Here is a 25,660-nt window from a genome sequence, read left to right as displayed (position 1 = left end):
AGATGCCATGGTGAACATTATGCTGCTTGAAATATCCTCCGGCATGACTGGTTTGGTGGTGGATCAGTGATGATCCAGGAGACATATCCTTGGAGGTTCGTACAGACTTCCATGTAACAGCCAACAGCACCCCAACTGCTTTTCAAGGACTTGGATGAAATCCTCAGAGCTATTGTCAAATTGTACACTGGTGCAGTGGGCCCTGGTTCCTCCTGGTGCAGGACAATGCCCGGTCTCCTGTGGCCAGAGTGTACAGGCAGTTCCTGGATGATGAAGGCATTGATGTCACTGTCTGGCTCTCACATTCCCCAGACCTGAATCCAACCTAGAACCTCTGGGACATTCTGTGTTGGTGCATCCGATGCCCCCATGTAGTGCCACAAACTGACTCACTGATGCCTTGATTCAGGTCTCGGAGGAGACCCCCAGGATATCACCTGCCATCTCATCAGGAGCTAACCAGACCTTGTTTAGAGTGCATGCAGTCACATGGGGGGTTATAGACACTACTGAGTCACATTACGAGTTGCCATAATGAAATTCATGCAAATCGATTTTCTGGGTGATTTGGAATCCAGCCCTCAATTGGTTGATGATTTTGGTTTACGTTGACTGTTGAAACATCATTTTGTAATTGAAGAACTGCACAATTTATATCAGCAAAATTTTCAACTTGCGTCTTTCGTTCATTGGGATTTAAGTGTTGCTTCGTTTTTTTGGGTAGTGTGGTTTAAAGTCCCTTCAACCCACATAGCCATTTCCCACTGATACTTTACTCTCCACTTTACTCAAAGTTCAAACTTTTTTGAAAACTACAGATACACATACAAAGCATTAAGAAAACAATCTCCCTGACAACACGGGACCGACGGGATACAGAAAAGATAAAAGTGTTATACAGAAGAAAGAAAAACCGATATGTTGCCATGGAAATGCTCTTCTCCCTCCCTGAATTCAATTATTGGGGCTGCAAAACATTCATATATTCGAGGAAGTTGTGCGCGGTATTAAAGTAATTGCGTGTACAGAGATAACATGAAAAGTCAGGGCTTTCATGGTATAAAGCAAGCAAATGTCATATTCAATAGCAATCAAGAAATGGTGGGGATGTAGCAATGTTGTGCCGACACCTGCCTGGAAATGACACATCCACAGATAGGATGCAGCAGCCATCTGCTCCGAACGTCAGGCTTTATTAATCTCTCAGTGATCAACCTTTCAGTAATTACATAAAGCAACCGCTAACATGCAACTTTGTATTGCTTGCCGGTGACAAGGTTCTTCCATTTTATCCATATGGTTTTAAAGATAAAGACCCAAAGTCATTGTGATATTGGATCTACTGAAAGATAATCGCTCTGGGACGTAATGTGGACAGTCAATGAAAGGATATTCTAGAGCAGAAATACTGGCAGAACAAGAACTCCAGCCCAGGAATAACAGGAGATTTTATCGAGAAGTGAAGTCGAATTTGGTTGGACTGACCCACCAGAGTACGAAGAGGGACCTTTGGTGAACCCAAGCACTGATGAAGAGTTGTGGTCCCAGAAGGTTGATGAAGGTGCTAATTCGATGCTGATACACGTAATTGTGCCTGAATAAATCGACCTTGCTTTTCACTATGGAGGTGTTTATTTTCTCTTATAGCTGATGCAATAATGGACCTGGAAGTCCAGCAGAAGACAAACCCCATTCGGAGGTGGCTTTGGCTCGATCCCTTCCCACTTGGATCTATTTCTCATGGCATGATTAATAATAACCTGTGTGTACAGTGATCACAAAGATTAGGATGCGATTATAAGTGGACGTCACGCTCTCTATACGTGGAAAGGGACTGAAGAAGGGGTCAGGTGTTACATTTATCTGTTTCTGATGTTTTATTGAATGAGCTGTACCAAGAATAGTGGAAGGTTTAACCCTTTCCAATCCACTGTCTGACATCTTCCGACATTCTGATTGAAGTTTGTACAGCTCCCCTGTCAGAAGACGTCCAACAGAGTATTCTTACCGTCTATTGCTGGCCACTCCACTATTGGAGCCTCTCTGATGCACACACACTGTCTTTAGCCAGCAGATGGCACTGTTGTATAACAGCAAAAAGAGAAAGCCTTTTAGGAAACCCTAAATCCAAAATTGGATTGGAAAGGGTTCATGGTTGGGTTCTGGTGCCACCTGGTGTTCGTGTCACACTATAGTGTGGGAGGAGGTTATGTGGTGGCGGTCACGGGGATCCTAGGACTTCCTCCTGTGGATATATATATATATATATATATATATATATATATATATATATATATATATATATGGACGTTATGCACCTCTTTGTGAGTGATGTACTTTAGTATGAGAGAAGAAATCAAGGCTAGATGGAAAGTCAGTCCCCACTTTTCTTGTAAGCCCTGAAGACTGCAGCTTATAGCTGTGACTTCAGTACAAAGACGGCCTCCTTCAGAATACGTGGCCTGCGGCTTTACTGGTAAATTGTGTCAAAGCTCATGCATCCTGGTTCCCGAAACACCGTCCTCACAACCCCCATTCTAGGAGCAACAACTATCTCATCCGGTGAAGTAAGTAGTCATAACTTCGAACTCTACTTTGGCGGCTACTGTTAATATAGCTGATCTTCCATACCACGGAAAGACCTGTGATTAAGTTGAGCAACATTCTTCGTTTTATGGACTGTACCCTGGCTCATTCATTGCTCCAGAGACTCTCGTTGTTGCAGCCTGAACCTGTTACACGGATATTGAGTGACTGTTTTGATTAATAAATTCCATGTTCTGGCAGCTATGGCCTATGTCGTTCATGCTTATGTACAAAAGCCCATGGTAGCATTATTATAGGCCTGTGACTGACAGTACGGGTATGGGTATGTCATCCAACCCAAGCCAGAAGGTTCCCTGGCTGGGAAGCATGTGGCTGAACCTGACTGTCTGCTGCCAGCCCCTGAGGTAAGACCTCCATCTCCTACTGTCATGGAACCCTCCTCTCCATTAGTCGACTTCCCTTACAGGAACACAGAATCATCTCCTTTGGGGGTTCGAAGAATCTTAGTACAACATTGCCTGCCATGATTACATCACAGATGCTGAATTTCAACATCAGATTTAATTCCCTAGGAAATAAGCCACCGCCAAAGCTGTCAAGTTGCAGCTTACCTCCCTAAACTCATGGATGCTCATCTGAGTCGAGTGTTCATCTGTATGGGGGAGCAGCGGAAACAACTGTTGGCTGAACGTGTTAAATAAAGGTTTATGGGGAGCTTAACACTTAACAACATTAGACCACCCCAGTGACTATACAGATCAAAAGGAAAAGCATATATTTTTATACTATATACCTTTCATGGAATAGCGTAGTCTGCTGCACTATTCCTTAACATTCAGCAAATGCAATGTCTCGCTCATCTGTTTTTTCGGGAGCCCCTCGATCCCACCAGTGGATTGCTCAGCAATCTCCCTCCATGCTATAGAAGTAAATGGAGTGGTGGTCATGCATGTACGTTCACTGCTCCATTCAAGTGGGCCACTCAGGTTCACCAATGTCGGAATTGCTGGGGGTCCCAGCGATTAGACATTTTTTCCCTATGTTTAGTGGTAAAACCCCTTTGAAGTCGAACACTTGCTATAATGAATCAGTTCAGAGCCCGAGCTGTTTAGTTTGGGCTGCTATTAAAAGGGCACTAGCAGCCACTGCTACTGCTCGTGTTTTCCCGACAATTACCGGCCTGCACTTGCAAGCACAGGGGCAGCCCGGCCATTGTTAGGAGAACACGAGTGCCAGCAGTAGCCGCTAGCACTCTTGTGATGTCACCCGAGGATTGTCTAGACTCAATACAATTGTAACAAACCCTCAGTTGGGAGAAGTTGTAGGCCTGCAAAGTTTTCAAGCTCTGGATGCAACCAATTGCGATTACCAACGACTTTCACCCATTGGAATTACAGTAACATGCCCCTACTGTTAATTCCACTACACTTCCATTGACGTCATACACACTATCCCAGGAACCCTGGTGGCTCAGGTTATGGATATGTCAACAGCTGGTCCATCACTAGTGGTAGGCCATCCTTGTATTCATATGAATTGTGCATACGCAGTTCATTCGAATTCAAGGGCGGACCAACAATGGTTTTGGGTCACAAGTGACCCCTTTAGTTTCTGGATGCCTTAAAATGAAATCAGTGGCAAACAGAAGTATTGTATATAGGGTCATTGAAATCTTTAGGTGCCATATAACTATACCATACACTTCAGAGTCAAACAGAGCCATAATATGGCCATATGCAAGAGGCCTCCAGTACGTGTGCAACATTTCTTACTTACCCTGAGGAGCTCAGCAGCAGATCTTCATGGGTCAGGGATGTAAGTCTATACAGAATGCAGTGACATGAAATCCTCTCACCTGAAGCTCCGGAGGTATGCCTGGATATCCCTTTTCACCTCTCAGGCCTATATTACCCCGTTCTCCTCTTGGGCCCATGTCTCCTTTGTCACCCTTTTCACCCTTTGTTCCTTCGTGTCCGGCTGCCCCATTATTTCCATTATTCCCATGATTTCCTAAGCATTGATACACAAACATTTATTGTAAGACAGTGAAACTTTGATCAAATATTCATCATTAGTAAAAAAAAAATGGGTCACATAACATGGCAGGGCCATTAATTATTTAGCTCCAACCCCTGAAATACAAGTTTCCAAGCAGCTCCGCACTACAACACTACAGATCCTTACACACCCCCTTCTCTGACATCACTTCCTGCTCTGCAGCTATTGGTTGAAATTGCATCTCACAGACTTCCTGCTTTACCCGCCTCCTACACATAATACTGGTAATACTGAGAGCTCTTAGCTCCATTTTAGTTGCTTCTTCTTGCATTTGGTCTGGAAAAACAGGAGAATGACCTGAAAGTGAGTAGAGAGCTCTGCTCCCTTTCAGCTCGTTCACAAACCCTTTTCTGCCAGTTTTCTGGCATTTTAAAATCACAAGCATTTGCGCAAATCCTATGGGCATATCACCTTTTTTCTCCCTGTCTCCACAATGTGACTGCTACTGTTTCAGACTTCTCCAAGCTTAGCGCTGCAGGCAAGTCAAAGACACTCCTCCATCCATCGCCCACGGGTGAGTTAGCCCAACTGCATCTTCCTCTGCAGGTCTTGTCTCAGGGGTTCCTGCAGCTGTTGGGGCATATGTTTGACTTTCTTCCAGATTCCTACATGGAGAAGTCTGAGACAATGGCGGCTCCCATCTAGTAGCGCATTGGACATCTTTTGGTCTTCAGAATCGTAGTACTTCAATGTGGTGTAGATTCCATTAGATAATGAAATCGTTCTGCAGAAATACCGGCCCCTGCGGACAGCAAGCTTCTTCTAGTTGCCACCAATTAGAAGGAGGTGCTGACATGTTCTGACCAGCTGACAGGAAGGCGTCATCGATTTATGCTGCTTGCCCCCATCAGCACGGGCAACAGAAATCTGGATCCATCTGACCAGGAGATGTTTTTCCACTGGTCAGTGATATAATTTTTATGCTCTTTTGCCCCTTGGAGTCTCTCCTTCTCTGACACAATGGTGCTGGAACTGGTCGTCTGCTGTTATAGCCCATCTGTGCCAAGTAATGGTGCGTTGTGGCTACAGACACGTTAGTTGGAGGATCAGCGTTGTATTCAGCCGCTCCTGACTGCGCAGCGCCCGTTGGTCAAAATGATTCTTGACATCCTCCTCTGACCCCTTTTGGTGATCAATTGTTTCCATCCACAGGATCCCCTTTTGCTAGACACCTTTCGTCAAACACGCCATTCTCTGTATATTCTGTGTTTGCAGTGAAATCCTAGCCCGGCTGGTCTAGCACCAATGACCGGGCCTCGTTGGAATCACTCAGATCGCTGGATTTTCCCATCTAATGTGGATTCCCACTGAAACTGATCCATGGAAAACTTGTTATGTGATTTTATGCTGCACCCCGGGGACACAAGGATAATTTTCATACAGGGAAGCTCCAGTTGTGAGAGGGTCGGGGGTCTAATAACGAGGCCATTCAGTGTACATTACACTTTTGCATGCGTGCTATCTTGGAAATGCTTAAATATAGATTGCATTAATACAACTTCCAGTGACACCGCAGTAGGGTTATGTGTGTGGAGGGTGGAATGGAAACTGTTCTTCATGTTATCACCCAGGGATGAGAAGATGAACCGTTGTACATGTATTTACCACTCTGGATTGTGGGGGCTTTGGTCTCTCCAGTTCTGGTGAATATGTGATGACGTTTGCTGTCTCATCTCCACAGACTCTGCATCATCGGTCCATGCGAAAAAATCATTTGTTAAAAAAGCGCTATGCCCCCAAAATATGGCTGTGTGACGGCTTCAGTAAGGTGCTTTTGGACGGAACAATTATCCTTCAAAAGAGCGAAAGTGAATGACTCGGAATCTGGCCCTGACCGCAGCCGGCGTCCGTGCATACCTGTCTTCTTCCTTCTTTATCTGCACTGCGGATATCTATGGCGAGCTGTCATTGGACAGATTTTTTTTTCAAATGTTTGTTTTTCCGGCACCGTCTCTAGGCAATGATGTGAGTACCTTCAGCCTGTTCGTTAATTGCGGATGGTCCGCAGGTCGGGCGGCTTCCATTGACTTTAATGGAAGCTGTCCGTGTGGAATCTATAGAACAATAGAGTATGCTGCGATTTTATTTGTGTGAGCAGAAATCGGAATCCCCATCCACTTACGTGAGCGGACATGCCACTGCACTATTCTTGTTAATGGATGCGGAATACCGCGGATCATCCACGCAGGTGACAATTGTGGATTCCGCAATCCAAATGGCCTGCCTTAGCGGTGATGTCACTCGCTCCTTCACCAGTTCAAACGAGAAAAGGACCCTTACTCTTTCTCCAGCAGTTTCTTTAGTCTTTTAGCCCTTATATTTTAGCTTTGTTACAGAATCAGACATATTGCTACACACTTGCCTGGTATTCCCGGTGGTCCAGGTAGCCCTGGTGGTCCAGCGATTGGTTGCTGAAATCTATATCCAAAGTCTCCGCGACAACAGCTATTACAATCTGGTTGCTGTGGGGTCTAAAGAACATAAAGAAATATTACAATCAATAACTGATATTACAAAAATCTCATACCTTGAGCTGTTTTATCCTCAGCATCCTTGCAACTTGCAACATTTTAAGTTTTTTTTATATCAACAGCTTTAAAAGATATTTCATGTTATCCATATAATATTAACGTACATACCAAGTTGTACTGCGGAATAAGTTGGCGCTATACAAATAAAGATTATTATTATTATTATTACTTATCCTGTACTGATCCTGAGTTACATCCTGTATTATACCCCAGAGCTGTACTCACTATTCTGCTGGTGGAGTCACTGTGTACATACATTACTTATCCTGTACTGATCCTGAGTTACATCCTGTATTATACCCCAGAGCTGTACTCACTATTCTGCTGGTGGAGTCACTGTGTACATACATTACTTATCCTGTACTGATCCTGAGTTACATCCTGTATTATACCCCAGAGCTGTACTCACTATTCTGCTGGTGGAGTCACTGTGTACATACATTACTTATCCTGTACTGATCCTTAGTTACATCCTGTATTATACTCCAGAGCTGCACTCAGTATTCTGCCGGTGGAGTCACTGTGTACATACATTACTTATCCTGTACTGATCCTGGGTATATCTTATATTATACTCCAGAGCTGCACTCACTATTCTGCTGGTGGAGTCACTGTGTACATACATTACTTATCCTGTACTGATCCTCCGTTACATCCTGTATTATACTCCAGAGCTGCACTCACTATTCTGCTGGTGGAGTCACTGTGTGCATACATTACTTATCCTGTACTGATCCTGAGTTACATCCTGTATTATACTCCAGAGCTGCACTCACTATTCTGCTGGTGGAGTCACTGTGTACATACATTACTTATCCTGTACCGATACTACATTACATCCTGTATTATACTCCACAGCTGCACTCACTATTCTGCTGCTAAAGTCACTGTGTACATACATTACTTATCCTGTACTGACCCTGAGTTACATCCTGTATTATACTCCAGAGCTGCACTCACTATTCTGCTGGTGGAGTCACTGTGTACATACATTACTTATACTTTACTAATCCTGAGTTACATCCTGTATTATACTCCAGAGCTGCACTCACTATTCTGCTGGTGGAGTCACTGTGTACATACATTACTTATACTTTACTAATCCTGAGTTACATCCTGTATTATACTCCAGAGCTGCACTCACTATTCTGCTGGTGGAGTCACTGTGTACATACATTACTTATCCTGTACCAATACTACATTACATCCTGTATTATACTCCACAGCTGCACTCACTATTCTGCTGCTAAAGTCACTGTGTACATACATTACTTATCCTGTACTGACCCTGAGTTACATCCTGTATTATACTCCAGAGCTGTACTCACTATTCTGCTGCTGGAGTCACTGTGTACATACATTACTTATGATGAGTTACATCCTGTATTACACTCCAGAGCTGCACTCACTATTCTGTTAGTTGTTACTGTAAACAATCAGCTAGCTTGTCAGCATAACAACTCGAACAGCTTAGTGAGCTTCCATATTACAAAGGGAAGGCAGTTGCAGTAGTTTTTCCTACATCAGATTACTTTACAGCGCCTTGTGTAAAGGCCCATTTAGACGGGATGAGTGTCGGGCAAACGATAACAGACACTCGTCCCCGCACATACTTGCTCTCGTGCTGCTGCACAGGAGCTAGTATCGCTGGCTCACAGCGGGGGGCGGCTGTAAATAGCAGCCGTTCAGTACTGAACAGCCGCTATGTTAAGTCAATGGAGAGGGGCGGGGGAGCGCGAGCAGAGAAATCTCTTGCAGCCGCCCCGCTGTGAGTCAGCGATACTAGATCCCATACAGCAGCACGAGAGCGAGTATGTGCGGGGACGAGTGTCGGGCATTGTTTGCCCGACACTCGTCCCGTCTAAATGGGCCTTAACATGTTGCAGTTCTTATAAATTGCATTACCATAGCAAGCACAATACAGACACTCAACAACAAGGGAGTGGTAGTGATTTCAGCTCTGTAGAATTGTTAATGCAGCTCTGAAATATAATAAAGGCTGTAATTCACAATCAGTAATAAATGACAATACAGTACTAGATATGTCGTTTTCTCACCCATTCACACGACCGTGAGTGTGGTTTTTAGCGAAAAAATACGTTGTACCCCGGAAAACCCCCGCTCGGCCTAAATCTTCTGAATTAACTTCTAATGCCTACATAGAGGCCCCTGTAAGCTTTTCGCAGTGTTGGCCGCTGTAAAAATGCCTCCCCCTCCCTTTTTTTCCCTGCTACCACAGGAGTCTATGGGACCCGCCGGCGTATATTAACCAAAAGATAGTTCCAGAACGTATATGCGTCGGTGCGTATTTTGGACGCGGATGTTCCATTTTTCACGGTTCCACGTTTTTACATGCCGTATATTCGCCCCTGTGAATTGATGCATTGGAACAGCATCACATCGGTAGCGTACATATATGGCCAGGCGTGAAAACGTGGCTTATATGCGCCCATGTGAAAGGGCCTTCTTTTGAAGTTTTCCCTTTAAATATTCAGCCGGCCTGGTGTGGCTCCGTGGACACTGGACAGTCACAATGCTGTACACTCAGTCTCTATGGAGGGCTTTCTCTCTCTTACACAGCCATATAGCAGATCAACGACTGGAGACCCATCTGCTCGACAGTCAAGACATAGATCCAAGATGAGAAGTCTTCATGGCTTGCACACAGCACAGTGCTATCGGCTGCCCCCCGGCTATAGGGGCTCGCTCGCGGTTCACGACTGCACTAAACATTTCACTTGTTTGTAGCAACAGCAACAAATGCGCTTGTGTCCCACCCCGCCATTTATACCAGACAGACACCACCCTGCGGGGTGAGACAAGCCCTACCATTCATCCAACAGACACACATCCTCTGCCCAGCACAGTGACCTATAAGGGGCCACTGCACTGGAATCAAGACCACTCACAGTGTCCACAGGGGCCACAACAGTGCCTGTTACATAAACCAGACGCACAGAAGCAATAAATATCAGCAATTATAGCATTTGCCCAACTATACAGGATGCAGTCAAAAATCCGGATCCAGCGCTATATCTCCAAACTGCTGTCCTATAGTGAACTAACAAGAGAGTACTTGAATAGGAAGGCATGGATGCACTACATGGTGGTATGGTTGTCTGCACAAAACAGACTGATGATCCTACAATATACATTCATTGTAATATACCGGAACGCACAGCTATGAATGGCAATTTACGAAAAAATCTAAAGAACTACCAATGACAAAAAAAAGTCATAAATAGTCATAATAAACTGCCAAAGGTAACAGAATAGAAACATAGAAATCTATAAGCATTGCTCATAATGAACTAGCTAATGCAACAACATAGCAAATCAAGCGAGACCTGGCCAAATATCTCCGTCATAATACAAAAATGCATTGGTAACAGTGCGAGAAAGTGACATACGACGGACTACAGATGTAGCAGGGCTGAGTTTGTCAGATGTGGTTCGAGGCGGATCGGTCATTTCATACGACGTTTGTCTCAATATGTTGCCCACAGGTACAGAGTTAGAAGATTGGTTCAATAAGGACACATTCAGCTCTGCTACATCTGTGCCTATGCATCATATAAAACAGGAAGACCAACCGCTGGTCTAGTTAGCAAGCTAAGAAAAAGACATAGGTGAAGAAGATGAATGCAGAGTACCTGGACTCTGTGTGAGGTGTGCTCTCCCTCATCTACCTCGGGGTTCCCCAACTCTTTTTCAGTAGCAGTATTAATGGTAAATGTCTCAATGTGGAGATTCCGCTCTCCTACTACTTCCCTGCCGGATATAAAGCCCGTCCGTTGATGATGACTCCCAACTACTTTGGCCGACAGCTTATTAGATCTTCTCCTCACCTCCATGTTTTCGTCTTGACCAAGGCAACACGGCAAAGCAAAAAGAGCCAGAAGCCACCAGATGCTAATACGCCTCGGAGCCATTCAGCTAGAGGATCCAGGCAGAGGCATCCAGCTTGGTCAAAAAGTTCCTGAAAAGTGTGTTTGTACCAAGTTATATACTGGAGACAGCTGGAGGGGGGAAAAAAGGACTGCAAAATCAACCGAGCCTGAAGGAAAGTATTAGTCATCCTTCTACTGTGACCGGAGAAATGGATTTTTAATGCAGCTCTTAACATAGTATCACAGTTATAATCTGGGACGTTTATGGGTATCACACCTTTCCAGATTACAAATAGGATGGGAAATTGTGACCATGGAACAAATCAGTTTTTTTTTTACCCTCATTAGACACGGAGATGCTAAGGATTTAATGTCTGCCTCTTGGAACAAGGCCGAGTTTATGCCAGCCAAGAATTTCTCATAACTATTTCTCAAAGGAGTTTTGAGAGTTTCTCAAAATAGCCTAAACGTACCAAAGGTTTCTGTCTTGGATCTTTTGATGAATTTTGAATATACTAATAATGAGCAATTTTTGGAAAAAATGTTACATTATGATAACAAATTGTTAGTTTTGTTCATTCACTGATTTCAGTGGCAACCAGCGCTCGATTATAGGGAGCAGACTCCATCTATAGGGGTCATGGAGGACTCTAAGGATCCTGCACCACCAATATTGGTGAATCTGTCCAGTTATAAATGGGGCCCTAGGGCCCTCTATCCAGTGTAGGGGTGTGGAAGGCATCCAAAATACACCCTGATTGACTGTTTGGTGAATCTTTCTACCTGTATGTAAGGGGCCCTATGGATTTTTAACTATTATGGTAACATAGGGGGCCTCACTAATTGTTGTTTGGTGATCCTATCGAGCTGTACATAGGGCCATGGATACACTTAAGAATTATGGGGTCCTAGGCACCTTTTACTAACCTCTACCACTATGTGCATCTAGGGAACCTTCAACATACACCATCTATGTTGTCTGTTTGGCGATCTTTTCTAGCTGTATGTGGAGCTCTGTGGACTGTTAACCACTATAAGTTCTAGGCACCCTTAACCATGATGAGGCTGCAGGTAACCTTAACCACTAGGACCCTCCACCACCATAGAGATCTAGAGAGTCTCCAACACCCAACTTCTCCCATGGCTGTTTAGCGATATTGTCTACCTGTCCATAGGGCCCAAGGGACCCTCAATGACAATGAGGCTACAGGGGCCCTTAACCACTATGAGCCCCTAGAGAGACTGCACTACTATGCAAATCTAGAAGCCCTCCAACACCCACCTTCCCTGATGGCTATTTGCTGAATCTATCCAGTTCTACTTAGTGCCCTAGGGACCCCTAACCACCATGGAGCCCTATGGACCCTCTACCACTAAGGGGACCTTGGAGGATTCCAGCACCCATCCTACCTGATGGTTATTTGATGAACCTATCTAGATGAGAAGGAGAAGGAGTAGAGAGGTGGGAACACATATCTCAATATCCCCTATAACTCTTTGTTTCTCCTGTGGGGGAGCTGCAGGGCAATTAAACACTTGCTGCTGGGTTAGGGGACAGGGTATAACTTTGTAGAGATCCAACTCCTGGGACCTCCACCATTTCCGAGAATGGGGGTCCTGAATGTCCCCAGAGGAATAGAGTGGCAGTCGTTGAGCATGCGCATTTCGATGGGGCTGCCATAGATTGTCAGGGTTAAAGGGGTTTTCCAAATTGCTTCACAAGTATTATGTCCTTCCTGGTTGCTGTTGACAAGGACATGTGAGTGCTGAAGCCAACAGAAGGTCACTACCTGTGGCTACTGATTGGCAACTGCAGTCACATGTCCTGGTCAGCAGCAACCAAGACGGACAGAGCAGTTGTGATGCAATTTTAAGTAATTGGAAAATCCCTTTTAGCTCTTGACTAACTCTGGTAGTCTCAATGAAATTAACAAAGCAGCAGTGCGCATGCTCATCCACCCCTCCAGTCATATGGGAAGATTTATAAACCCCTGTTCTCAGGATCTGTTCGCAGGTCTCCCAACGGTCAGACCTATACCAATCAGAAAGTTTCCCCCTTATGCAGTGATTACAATATGACTTATAATGTTGACAAAACCCCTTTAATGATGAAGTGACCACGCGTGTGTGCAGATCTTTACGGAAAAAGTGGTTTACTGCTCGCTTCCATAAAAATTAACCAAAAGAATTACATGCATGGTGGCCATTTTGCATTGACAAATCTGGGTCAGGGTCTCCTGATCTCTCAAGTAGGTAGAACTCTCTCACCTAATAGGCATATGGGGTATATTCTTCTTGATGATGTGATAGAAGGACAATTGTATGGTAGTCTGTAATATTTAGGCTCTGTTCTTTCTTTTCCTTCTGCTGGTTTCTAATCTGTCATTTAGTCGTTTTCCAGACGTCTTGGCATAAATGTAATCATCCTTGAGTTGTGTGTAATACTTTTATTGTGATGCCATCAATTCCTGCGGTTTCCCTATTTGGCAATCATCTCTGAGACAATTTGGCTTCATCTTCCAGAAATGAAGTTTCTTCAGTGCAGATGATATCATTAACTGCCTCCAGAACACGATGGATATTGCAAAGAGTTCTTCTAAGGACTCATGCAGATTGGCACGGAGTCCATGCACAGGGACTGTATATCAGCGCACAGAGCCTGTATGCCAGAGCATGGACCCCGTATGCCAAAGCACGGAACCTGTACAGCAGTGCACAAAGCCAGTACAAAATAGCACAGAGACTCTGACCGCTTTAGACGACGAGTTGTTTCCGTCTACAAGATCCTTTTTCTCACAGTATGGAACATGGAGCAGAGAATCAGTCCCCTTTCACAAAGCATGAAGCACGGAACCTGTATGGCAGAGCACGGAGCATGTATGTAAGCACACAAAGTCTGTACGGCAGACCACGGAGCCTGTAATGCAGAGCAGGGAGCCTTTGTGTAGGTACACAGAGCCTGTACGGCAGAGCATAAACCCTGTATGTAGATACACAGAGCCTGAACAGCAGAGCACGGAGCTTGTATGTAGGTACACAGAGCCTATACGGCAGAGCACGGAGGCTATATGTAGGTACACAGAGCCTTTACGGCATAGCACGGAGCCTGTAATGCAGAGAAGGGAGCCTTTGTGTAGGTACACAGAGCCTTTACGGCAGAGCATGGACCCTGTATGTAGGTACACAGAGCCTGAACGACAGAGCACGGAGCTTGTATGTAGGTACACAGAGCCTTTACGGCATAGCACGGAGCCTGTAATGCAGAGCAGGGAGCCTTTGTGTAGGTACACAGAGCCTGTATGGCAGAGCATAAACCCTGTATGTAGATACACAGAGCCTGAACAGCAGAGCACGGAGCTTGTATGTAGGTACACAGAGCCTTTACGGCATAGCACGGAGCCTGTAATGCAGAGAAGGGAGCCTTTGTGTAGGTACACAGAGCCTTTACGGCAGAGCATGGACCCTGTATGTAGGTACACAGAGCCTGAACGACAGAGCACGGAGCTTGTATGTAGGTACACAGAGCCTATACGGCAGAGCATGGAACCTGTATGGCAGAGCACGGAACCTGTATGTAGGTACACAGAGCACGAAGCCTGTATGTAGGTACACAGAGCTTGTACGGCAGAGCACGGAGTCTGTACGGCAGAGTATGGAGCCTATATGTAGATCCACAGATCTTGTACGGCAGAGCATGGAGCTTGTATGTAGGTACACAGAGCCTTTACAGCAGAGCACGGCGCCTGTACTGCAGAGCAGGGAGCCCGTGTGTAGGTACACAGAGCCTGTACGGCAGAGCACAGAGCCTGTATGGCAGAGCATGGAGCTTGTGTGTAGGTACACAGAGCTTTTATGGCAGAGCATGGCGCCTGTATTACAGAGCAGGGGCCCTCTGTGTGTAGGTACACAGAGCCTGTACGGCAGAGCACGGAGGTACACAGAGCCTTTACGGCAGAGCACGGTGCCTGTACTACAGAGCAGGGACCCTCTGTGTGTAGGTACACAGAGCCTGTACGGCAGAGCACAGAGCCTGTACGGCAGAGCACAGAGTCTGTATGGCAGAGCACAGAGCCTGTATGGCAGAGCACGGAGGTACACAGAGCCTTTACGGCAGAGCACGGTGCCTGTACTACAGAGCAGGGACCCTCTGTGTGTAGGTACACAGAACCTGTACGGCAGAGCACAGAGCCTGTACGGCAGAGCACAGAGCCTGTACGGCAGAGCACAGAGTCTGTATGGCAGAGCACAGAGCCTGTATGGCAGAGCACGGAGGTACACAGAGCCTTTACGGCAGAGCACGGTGCCTGTACTACAGAGCAGGGACCCTCTGTGTGTAGGTACACAGAGCCTGTACGGCAGAGCACAGAGCCTGTACGGCAGAGCACGGAGCCTGTATGGCAGAGCAGATGATTTTTTGATGTTTTTATCATGGACAAACCATTTCTTTTTGATCTCTTGGACCTTCTGGACAGCAAACCTTGTTTTTCACTGTGTTGCTTACAATCTCGAATATTTTTCACAGATGTTTGTCCATTTAGGAGCTCTTCTATATTTTCGCTTTTCTTGTTTTAATTATCAGCATTTATCAGATTGACGTCATTTGTCTCAATATTCAGTACATAATGATCACCAGCTCAATGTTCACCGCATTCTAAATATCCATAACCGTATCCTCCAATGCCTGATATCACTGACTGCCATCCATGGTTCATCTGATTCCATTAATTAGAGTCTATTCATACGGCATGAGCCTGGTTTAGCAAACAGCGGCACTGTATTCATATGGACAGTATACAAGTACTAAGAAGTATTAATCAGATTTGTCTTCATGAAAATGATGTACTATACACTGAATGGTCACTTTATTTGAGACCCCCATCTAGTAGCACATTGAACAGAAATTATGGTGTAGATCCCACTCGTTGATAAAATCGTTCTGCAGGGATATTGGCCCCTGCGGACAGGAAGCTTTTTATAGTTGCTGCAGATTAGATGGAGGTGCTGACATGTTCTGACCAGCTGACAGGAAGGGGTCATTGATTCATGCTGCTTGCACCAAATTCTGACCTCCCATCAGCACGACCAACAGAAATCTGGATCCATCCGACCAGGAGATGTTTTTCCGCTGCTTAGTAATACAATTTTTGCGCTCTTTTACCCCCTGAAGTCTAATCTTGCTGTTTCTCTTAGACATAGTGGCACTGGAACTGGTCGTCTGCTGTTATAGCTCATCCATGCTATCATGTATATTCGGACATGTTAGTTGGAGCACCAGTGTTGTATTCAGTTACTCTTGACTGTGTGGTGTCTGTTGGTCAGAACAATTCCTGACATCCTTCTCTGACCCTTTTTGGTGATGAGTTGTTACCATCCACATGATCCCCGTGTCACTAAATGTTTTCCCCAATCACACCATTCTCAGTATACTCTCCATAGTAATCATAGAATTGTAGAGTTGTAGAGTTGGAAGGGACCTCCATGGTCATATGGTTCAACCCCCTGCTCAATGCAGGATTCACTAAATCATCCCAGACCATCAGGTCATATCTTCCACTAACTACTCTGATATATTGAAGAAGGGTGCTGGCATTATTATGGTGTGGTAGTGTCAGACAGGGCTATAGACAACAGTTTTTTTCTACAAAAATAATCTAATAATTAAATAATTACTTTTGCTCTAAAGGAGGGTATATTCAGTACTTGAGTGTTCATAGAATCATAGAATGGTAGAGTTGGAAGGGACCTCCAGGGTCATCGGGTTTAACCCCATGCTACAGGATTCACTAAATCATCCCAGATAGATATTTGTCCAGCCTTAGTTTGAGGACTTCCGTTGAAGGAGAACTCACCACCTCCTGTGGTAACCTGTTCCACTCATTGATCACCCTCACTGTCTAATATCTAATTTGGGTCTCTTCACTTTCAGTTTGATCCCATTGCTTCTAGTCTTTCCTTGTACAAATGAGAATAGGGCTGATCCCTCTGCACTGTGACAGCCCTTCAGATATTTGTAGACCGCTATTAAGTCTCCTCTCAGCCTTCTTTTTTGCAAGCTAAACATTCCCAGATCCTTTAACCGCTCCTCATAGGACATGATTTGCAGACCGCTTACTATCTTGGTAACTCTTCTCTGAACTTACTCCAGTTTATCTGTCTTTTTTAAAGTGGGGTGCCCAGAACTGGACACAGTATTCCAGATGGGGTCTGACTAATGCAGAGTAGAGGGGGATAATGACCTCACGCAGAGGTGTAACTTGAAGCTCCTGGGCCGCAATGCAAAACCTGTAATGGGGCCCCCAACTATAATGCTTTATTCATAGTACTGGGCTCCCTATATGGGGAAGAGAGGCCTTATGGGCCCCCTAAGGCTCCTGGGCCCGGGTGCAACCGCATCCCCTGCATCCCCTATAGTTACGCCCCTGACCTCACGTGATCTAGACTCTATGCTTCTCTTAATACATCCCTGAATTGTGTTTTTCCCTTTTTTGCTACTTCATCACATCGTTAATGCATTTTTAGTCTGTAATCTATTAGTATTCCCAAGTACTTTGCACATGTGCATTGTTTGCCCAACAGTCGTCCCGTGTAAATCCAGCTTAAGCTGTCCCTCCTAGCTTTGTATCATCAGTAAATGTGATCAATTCCCTTCTCCAGATCGTTTATAAAAATGTTGAGCAACACTGGGCCTAGGACAGAGCCTTGTGGTACCCCACTTGATACATTCTTCCATTTATGACCACTCTTTGAGTACGATCACTCAGCCAGTTGTGAATCCACCTAACAGTCGCCTTGTCAATCCCATATTTGGTTATTTTTTCAAAAGGTAGGGATGAGATACTTTGTCAAATGCTTTACTAAAGTCAGGATATACTATATCTACCTCATTTCCCTCAACCCAGTCGGTGATTCTGTTATTGATGGAAATTAGATGTGTCTGGCATGACTTGCTTGTTACTAACCCATGCTGACTCTGGTTAATTACTCTCATTTTCATACACGCTGTTTAATAATTTGTTCAAAGATCTTTCCCAGTATAGAGAAAACCCAAGTCAATGTCATTATGAACTAACTTCAGTGTAAAGAAGGACAAGGAGTCTTGAAAATGATGATGTGGCTCCCTCTGAGCCCTCATCTCAACAACATCGAGTCTGTCTGAGATCACATAAGGAGACAAAAGCAGGGGATAGCTGGGGCGGGGGAGCATGGGGCATGTGCCCCGGGTGCAGGCAATTTAAGCCTCTACAGTTTACCTGGAACAGAGCTGGTTCTACAGGAAAAGGACATTACAGTCTTGGATAAACTGTGCTTGTTCTAATATAAACGGCTGTAGTCTTGGTTCTATTAGAGCTACCGCTGTCATGTCTGCAAGAGTTGTGTGGTGGTGGGGGGGGGGGGCTTCTTGCACCTGGAAGTAAAGACTGATGTTTCTTGGGGAGTTGGAGGTGGGGTAAAGGGGCCTAGCCTAGCCATGCCTCTGGACAGAAGGATCTGAGCAAGCCTACAACCACTGAAGATGTGTGGTTAGTTCTCAAAAATGTTTGGAACAACCTCCATGCCCGGTTACTTCAAAAACTGTGTGCAAGTGTACCTAGAAGAACTGTTGATGTTTTGAAGGCAAAAGGCGGTCACACCAAATATTGATTTGTTTTACATTTCTCTTTTGCTTACTCACTTTGCATTTTGTTAATTGACAAAACTAATCTATTAACGCTTCCATATTTGGGAGTATTTTTGCCACCCCTGCCTAAAACTTTTGCACAATACTGTGTTGTTAGGGCAATTTGTAAAGCTCCTCTTTGTTGTGTGATAATGTGATGACTACTAGTTACTACTGAAGAAGATGATGATGTAATGCCAAAACGTCTACCAAGTTCAATTTTTAGCACCAGCTGGAGAGATTTACTGCAGTAAACAAATACAGTATCTTGGAAGGCGAAACCGAAATCGCATCCCATGGAGAAGAAGCAACCAAAGTTAGTAAATTGGTCGTCGACTGGACCTGTCTACCTACAGCTCAGCTTTATTACAATCCTTGTATTGCTACAGAGAATCATCAAATACATCAGTGACCCATAGAAAATCCACCTGCCCCCTACTGTCACACTAGAAGTATTTACTAAGCAGTTGTATAGCAGAAACCATGGGGGTCGTTGTGTGAAGACGGGCCAAATACTGTATTTCCTCTCCATTAAATACCATGGCAACTGATTCCAACCGCAGATGCATTTTACTTGTATTGAACTCTATTATTAAACACCATTTTACAGCTTACATGTATGGACCCCTGGCTGTGAGCTATTGTGATTCTTCGGTCTAAACCAGCAGAAGTTTTGCTACTTCAGGCATAAAGGTCAAAAGATTTCTGCTTCTGATGTTCAGAAGGCAATAAACCCAAATACTGGAAATGGAGATCTTCCTAAGTATAGATATAACTTGTTGCTACTGGTCCCCAATGCAAAATATTGTACCAGGGCCCCCCCGCTGTAATTATCATATATAGTACTGGTACTGGTCTAGAGAGAACTTATTGGGCTCCACTATAGTTACGCCCCTGAGTAACGCAACATGGTGACATGAGGGTGCACTCATCTGGTTGCAGGCAGGGCATCTGGCAGCTAGAGTAAGGTTAGGGATACTTGGTGGACATAAGGGAGCGCCTATGGCAAGCAGTAAGGGGGATACTTATGGCAGCACTAAAGGAGGCACCTACGACAAGCTTCATAGGGGGCATCTATAGCAGGAATTACAGGGAACACATATTGCAAGAATAAAAGAATCAGTTATATCAGGCACTAAAGAAACCTACAGCAAACTTTAAAGTAGTACCTATGGTAATCCCTAAAGAGGGCACCTATGGCTGGCATTAAAGGGATCTCCTATTGCAAGCATTACAGGTGGAACTTGGGCAAACATTAAAGGTGGCACCTATGGCAAGCATAAAATGAGCAATTATAGTAGGTACTAAAGAAACTTAGAACAAGCATTGAAGTGGCACTTATAGCAATCCTTATGCCTTGCATTAAAGTGTGCTCCTATGGCAAACATAAAAGGAACACTTATGGCAAGTACTAATGAAACCTACAGCAAACATTAAAGGGGCACCTATGGCAATCCCTAAAGAAACCACATATGGCAGCTTGATTTAAAGGGTTCTTCTATGGCATGCATTAGAAGTGGCACCTATGGCAAGCACTAAAGTGGCACACAGGCTGGCACTTAAAAGGGGACCTATAGCATTCCCTAAAGAAAGTACCTATGGCTGGCATTAAAGGATAGTCCTATGGCAAGCTTTAAGGGAGACATCTGTGGCAGACAAAAGTGGAACCTATGGCAAGACTAAAGGAAGAACCTGTGGCAGAGACTCTTAATGGGGGCATTGCATCTAGCACTTACTATAATGAGAACATCTGGGTCTTACTTTCAAGGTGCTTTACGGCCAATAAAAAAAGGCAAAATATGAAGATCATAGTACAGGCAAAGCATAGAAGGTTGCGAACGTGGAATCAACGAGTATGTGCCCTCAAATATTGGGGAGTAAATATAATATTGACTTCTCTTTTACTGCCTTGCAGATACACTGTATGTGAGCAGATAGTCTGATGGTAAGTCTGTACATCAGGGCTGCCCAACTGACAGCTGTCAGTGCAGATTTGGAGTTATGGTTTTGTAGGAGGACAGACATGGAGTGGGGCAGATGACATCATGTACTATATACAATGGTGCAGTAGCAAAAGCTAAGTATCTTATATTGCATTTTGGAACCCAGGTTATATATAAGGGGTCTTTTTATATAAAATTGGAGGTCAGATGGGCTATAAGAAATGTATCAGAACAAGATACAGTCAGTACAAGTCCCTAACAGTATATTTACACTGTACACGCACATTTAGCAGCACGTTGACCTCCTTTAGACTTCAGAATCACAGCAGTTCATTGTTGAATCCACCCAGAGCTTTCATAGGAACCATCTGGCAATAAGTCATTACCAGCATCATTTCTTCACCTCAAGTAGCCTAACAGAAGGGGTCATTGCCAGGGGTGTACCTAAAAAGTCATGGAACCGGATACAAGAGTTTGTACCCCCTTCCTCTGGCAATTTCTCTTCACACCAGGCAATTGGAGGCCAGCAGTTTAAGTTCCCGCAGAAACAGACAATAAAAGTAAAAAAAATAGTAGAGTAAAAAAATGTCCAGGTAAAAAAAAAACAAAGGACTTATATAAGGACCAATATTACCCTCATACATACATTCATACAGTGCCCATATATCTTTAGATACTAGCTCTTCATAGGCATTTTTACCTCAGTTTTTTAGCATTTTTTTTAACGTTTTTAACGCTTTTTTCCGTGCACAGTCAAAAGCATATGCAACTTATTGTACACGCCGTTACAGACGCGACAATACCAAATATGTGGGGTTTTAATTTTTTTACCTTTTTTTATGCTAATCTGAGAAAAAGCATAAAAAAGGTGTTTTTTTGTAACTTTTTTTACATTTTTTTAATTCATTTTTTTAATCTTTTTTTTTTTTTTTTTTTTTTTACAACGTTTGTGTCCCTCTGGGGGACTTTCACCACAGCCCTGATGATCGCTGTGATAAGGCATGGCAGGGCTACTGCCCTGCCATGCCTTATCGCTTATACAGCGATCTCAGGCACTGGCAACACAGGACGCCAGTGTCTGACGTCCTTTTGCCATGCCGACAGGCCAGGCTCTCGCGATGTTATCGCGAGAGCCGGCCGAAGACACAGAGGGAGCGCGCTCCCTCTGTGAACTCTTTCCCTGCCGTGATCTACTTAGATTGCGGCAGGGAAGGGGTTAACAGCGGATGCTGCATCTCCGATGCACCCCCCACTGTTGCGGCGGGGGGCCGACTGTGACTAACAGCCGGCTCCCGCTGCGGGTTAGCGCGGGATCATATGTGATCTCGCGCTATCCCCAGGACGTAAGTTTACGCCCTGTTGCGGGAAGTACCCCGCTCCCAGGATGTAAACTTACGCCCTGGAGCGGGAAGGGGTTAATCTATTCAGCTTCCGTCCTTCCAATCTCTGGACCCAGACGCTGCAGCAGTCACGTGACCTTTATTATGTGACCACTACCCAAAGAGAGGAGGGAATGGACAGGACCAGATTGCCTGGAATGGCTATAGAGATGGGTATAATATTAGCATTTTGTACCCTTCTATGTATTGAGCCCTTAATCTCTCCGACTGCTCACATCCTTTCTGTGATGGCTGCACCTTGACATCACAGGCTGTCAGTGCTGTTGCCTCTCTGGTGCTCTGAGGCTCCCAAGTGGAGGAGAAAGAGCCAAGGAGGAAAAAGCACGGACCACCTGGGATGTCAAGGTGCTGCAGTTGCAGGAACGATATCAGCAGTCGGAGGGGTGAAGAACGTCTTTACCAAAAAGGGAGAGGAGTACAGGTCTCCACCCTAGCTGAGGGCCCGGTCGCAAATGCAACCCCTATAGCTATGCCACTGCTGCTTTCTCCAAATTCTTGCCTCACATCAGCATGCTGCAATAGAAATCTGGATTCATCTGACCATGCGATGTTTTTCTACTGCTCAGGGTCCGGTCCACACTGGCACTTTCACATACATTTCACATATGCAAGAAATACAAAAAAATCTGTAAAAACTTACATTTTAACCCTTTGCAATCCAATTTTGGATTCAGGATTTCCTAGGGGGCATTCTCTTTCTGCCATTATACAATGGCGCCATCTGCTGGCTAGAGCCAGCACTGCGGTATGTGACATGCCAGAGAGGCCCCGGACAGCAGAGCGGCCAGTAATCTACAGTAAGAATACCCTGCCGGACGTCTTCCAATATCGGAGCTGTGCAGCCTTCAAATCAGAATGTCTTTAGACATCAGACAGGGAATTGGAAAGGGTTAAGAGCTTATTCTGACATGTGTATATCAGCATGGCTTTCACGCCCGGCCGATGTACGCCATCTCTCTCTACAGGGGGAGGAGGCGGGCCGGGCTGTGAGCAGTGCACTCAGCTCCTGCCCCCTCCTTTCCCCCTCCCATTGCAAACAGTGGCGAGGGGCAGAGAGGAGGCGGGAACTCAGTGCACTGCTCCTGCCCCGGCCCGCCACCTCCCCCTACAGAGAGGGACGGCTTATATCGGCCGGGCGTGAAAACCATGCTGATATACGCACGTTGGCATAAGCCCTCAGCATGTGTTTTTAAAATCATATATGCATTTTGATCCATTTTTTATACGTTTTTCACTGCAAACTCTTTTTTGCTTAATAACATTTTGCAGTTCAACACATTTTATTCCTTGATCACAAAAAACATATAGTTAAGCGTATAGAAACAATAAGCCATACACTTCCATACGTTTTTCATTCACTGCAATGTAAAAAAAAAATGATGTTTTAATACTTTTTTGTGTTTCTTTTTAATCCCACACAGAAACATATGCCAGGCTAAACGTAGGCAAATGTGTATACATAGTTTGATCGCATTTAGTCTATTCTAGCCTATGGAACTGTGAACGCTACTTTTTCATTTCACGGATGAACAAATGCTAATATGGACGGCCCCTTTGTGATACAGTTTTTGCGCTCTTTTGCTCCCTGGTGTCTCTTCCTGTTCTCTTAGACACAATAGTGCTGTAACTGGTTGTCTGCTGTCATATACATATCATATAACAATGAGTTGTGTGTTCGGACACGTTATTTGGAGCACTAGCGTTGTATTCAGCTGCTCTTAACTGCAGCGCCTGTTCATTAGAACAATTCCTGACATCCTCCTCTGACCCCTTTTGGTGACAGATTGTATCTGTTCCTTTTTGCTGGATGTTTTCCTTGATCACACCATTCTCAGTATACTCTCCACACTGCTACACAAGAAAACCCCACAAGGCTGGCAGTGAACTCCTGGCCCCGACTAGTCTAGCACCGATGACCAGACCTGAGGATACTGAATGCTATAAGAAACTCAGTTTTATATAGTATTGATGTCATCTATGATTATTATAATTTCCCTTCATTCCTTCTAGAAATTCTTTCCATTGACTCAGATTTATTCATTCACAAGTTCGGCTTCCGTGGAACTAAGTCAAACAGACACGGCGTCCAATTCGCAGCGCTGCCAGAGTGTGTTTAGTCTGGAGCAGGGAAGATGAGTGGCTGTAGGCAAAAGGAAGCAGATGGCAAAGTCACCGAGCAAGAACTGAGCTTCTGATGCTGCCTGGCTGCAGCGTATTGTGTAGACGGTAACAGACTGCTATCCTACTCCGCTATCTCACACATATAGGCGGCTGTCACGTTTTATAAAGCGGTCTAAGTAAATATTGCGCTGGGGTGAAGTGCAACCAATGTACTAAGGGGCATTTTTTCAAGTGTTTCCCTTTAGAATTTTTTATGGGAAAAACACAAAAAAACCTACATGTGATATAAAAAGAAAAATACCTGTAAAAAATGAAGTCAACATCAAAAAATCACAAGTGGTCTTTTTGGAAATTTTTTCTTAAAGAGAAACACGCCCTGGAGAAAGCTTAACCCCTTAGTGATGCTACCTAAAAAAAACATTTTGACTCAGCTTTTTGGCCTTATTTTCTAGGGTTGCCATAAGGGATAAAAAGTATGTTCCACAATTTATTATGGGTTATGCGTGTGACGATACCAAACATGGTTTTTTTGTTTTGTTTGTTTTTAAATAAGAGGGGTAAGGCCACCTGCACACGGGCGGGTCAGACCCTGCATGTGGGATTCCCGCCAGCAGAGTTCAACCCGGCCAGTGACCCTAGCGTTCATGTCCGGAGACTTCTCTGCGGAGTCTTCAGCACTGCGGACGTGCCCGCCAGCACTCCGCCGCACATGCGCAGTAGCCGCCGTCACTTTGCGATAACGCTAATCCCGCGATACTCCCGTAGTGCTCACTGCGGAAATGCCGCGGTACAGGCGGTTTCCATTTACTTCAATGGAAGTCAGCTGTGCATAGCCCGCACAGAATCGCAGCACTCTGCGATTTCCCAGCCGCGATCAGCAAATCGCAATCGATTTCAGCTCGCGCGCCGGAAATCGCGGATTGTCATTGCATGCTATAGGCGGATTTGCTGCGGAATCCAGCTTTGGATTTCGCAATGCAAATCCGCCCATGTGCAGGAGGCCAAAAAGTGTTTTTAGGTTTTCTTTTACTAATTTTATTTATTTATTTTTGTTACATTTTTTGTCTTCCTGTTGGGAACATGAACCTGGATGCTATAATCACTCTGATACACTGAAGTACTTCTATACTGCAATGCATTATCACCTACTGTAGCAATCACAGGCCACGGCACAACTGGACACAGGACATGATAGAATGAGTGCCTCCCATTTTGAACCTCTTAAATGCAGTGATCAATATAGATTGCAGCATGTAAGGGGTTAAGGCCTCATGTCCATGGGCGGGTTGGATTTCAGCGGAATCCGACCCTGCCAGCAGTCAGGGACCCCGCTTCCCTCTCCCTGCCTTTTTTTTAGCTGCCATAGAAGTCTGTGGCAGCTTTGTGCATAACACAGCCAAAGATAGGTCAAGAGCTATCTTTTCACGCCCAGTATAAAAGATACGTCTGAGAAAGACCCTGTCAAGGTCTTTTTTTTTCTGTACTGCAGGTGTGAGCGGAAGTGTCGGCCGGC

At 44.8% G+C, this 25,660-nt stretch overlaps 1 protein-coding gene across 2 annotated transcripts in view; it reads right to left on the bottom strand.

Moving 5' to 3' along the window:
* The window catches only part of C1QTNF3 (C1q and TNF related 3), a 32,645-nt gene extending 21,525 nt beyond the window's left edge, over nt 1-11,120 (bottom strand). The window contains exons 1-3 of one of the 2 annotated variants that reach the window (XM_066602464.1): nt 10,790-11,120; nt 6,968-7,076; nt 4,403-4,557 (exon numbers count right to left, since the gene is read on the bottom strand). In XM_066602464.1, the coding sequence (XP_066458561.1) occupies nt 4,403-4,557; nt 6,968-7,076; nt 10,790-11,068 (543 nt within the window). In that variant the 5' untranslated portion in view covers nt 11,069-11,120. The remainder of the gene's footprint in view (nt 1-4,402; nt 4,558-6,967; nt 7,077-10,789) is intronic. The other variant, XM_066602465.1, reaches the window with a different exon arrangement.
* Between the last annotated feature and the right edge of the window lie 14,540 nt (nt 11,121-25,660).

Source organism: Eleutherodactylus coqui, chromosome 5, assembly GCF_035609145.1.
Source record: "Eleutherodactylus coqui strain aEleCoq1 chromosome 5, aEleCoq1.hap1, whole genome shotgun sequence".
NCBI lineage: Eukaryota > Metazoa > Chordata > Amphibia > Anura > Eleutherodactylidae > Eleutherodactylus > Eleutherodactylus coqui.
This window is presented reverse-complemented; position numbering and strand designations above follow the sequence as displayed.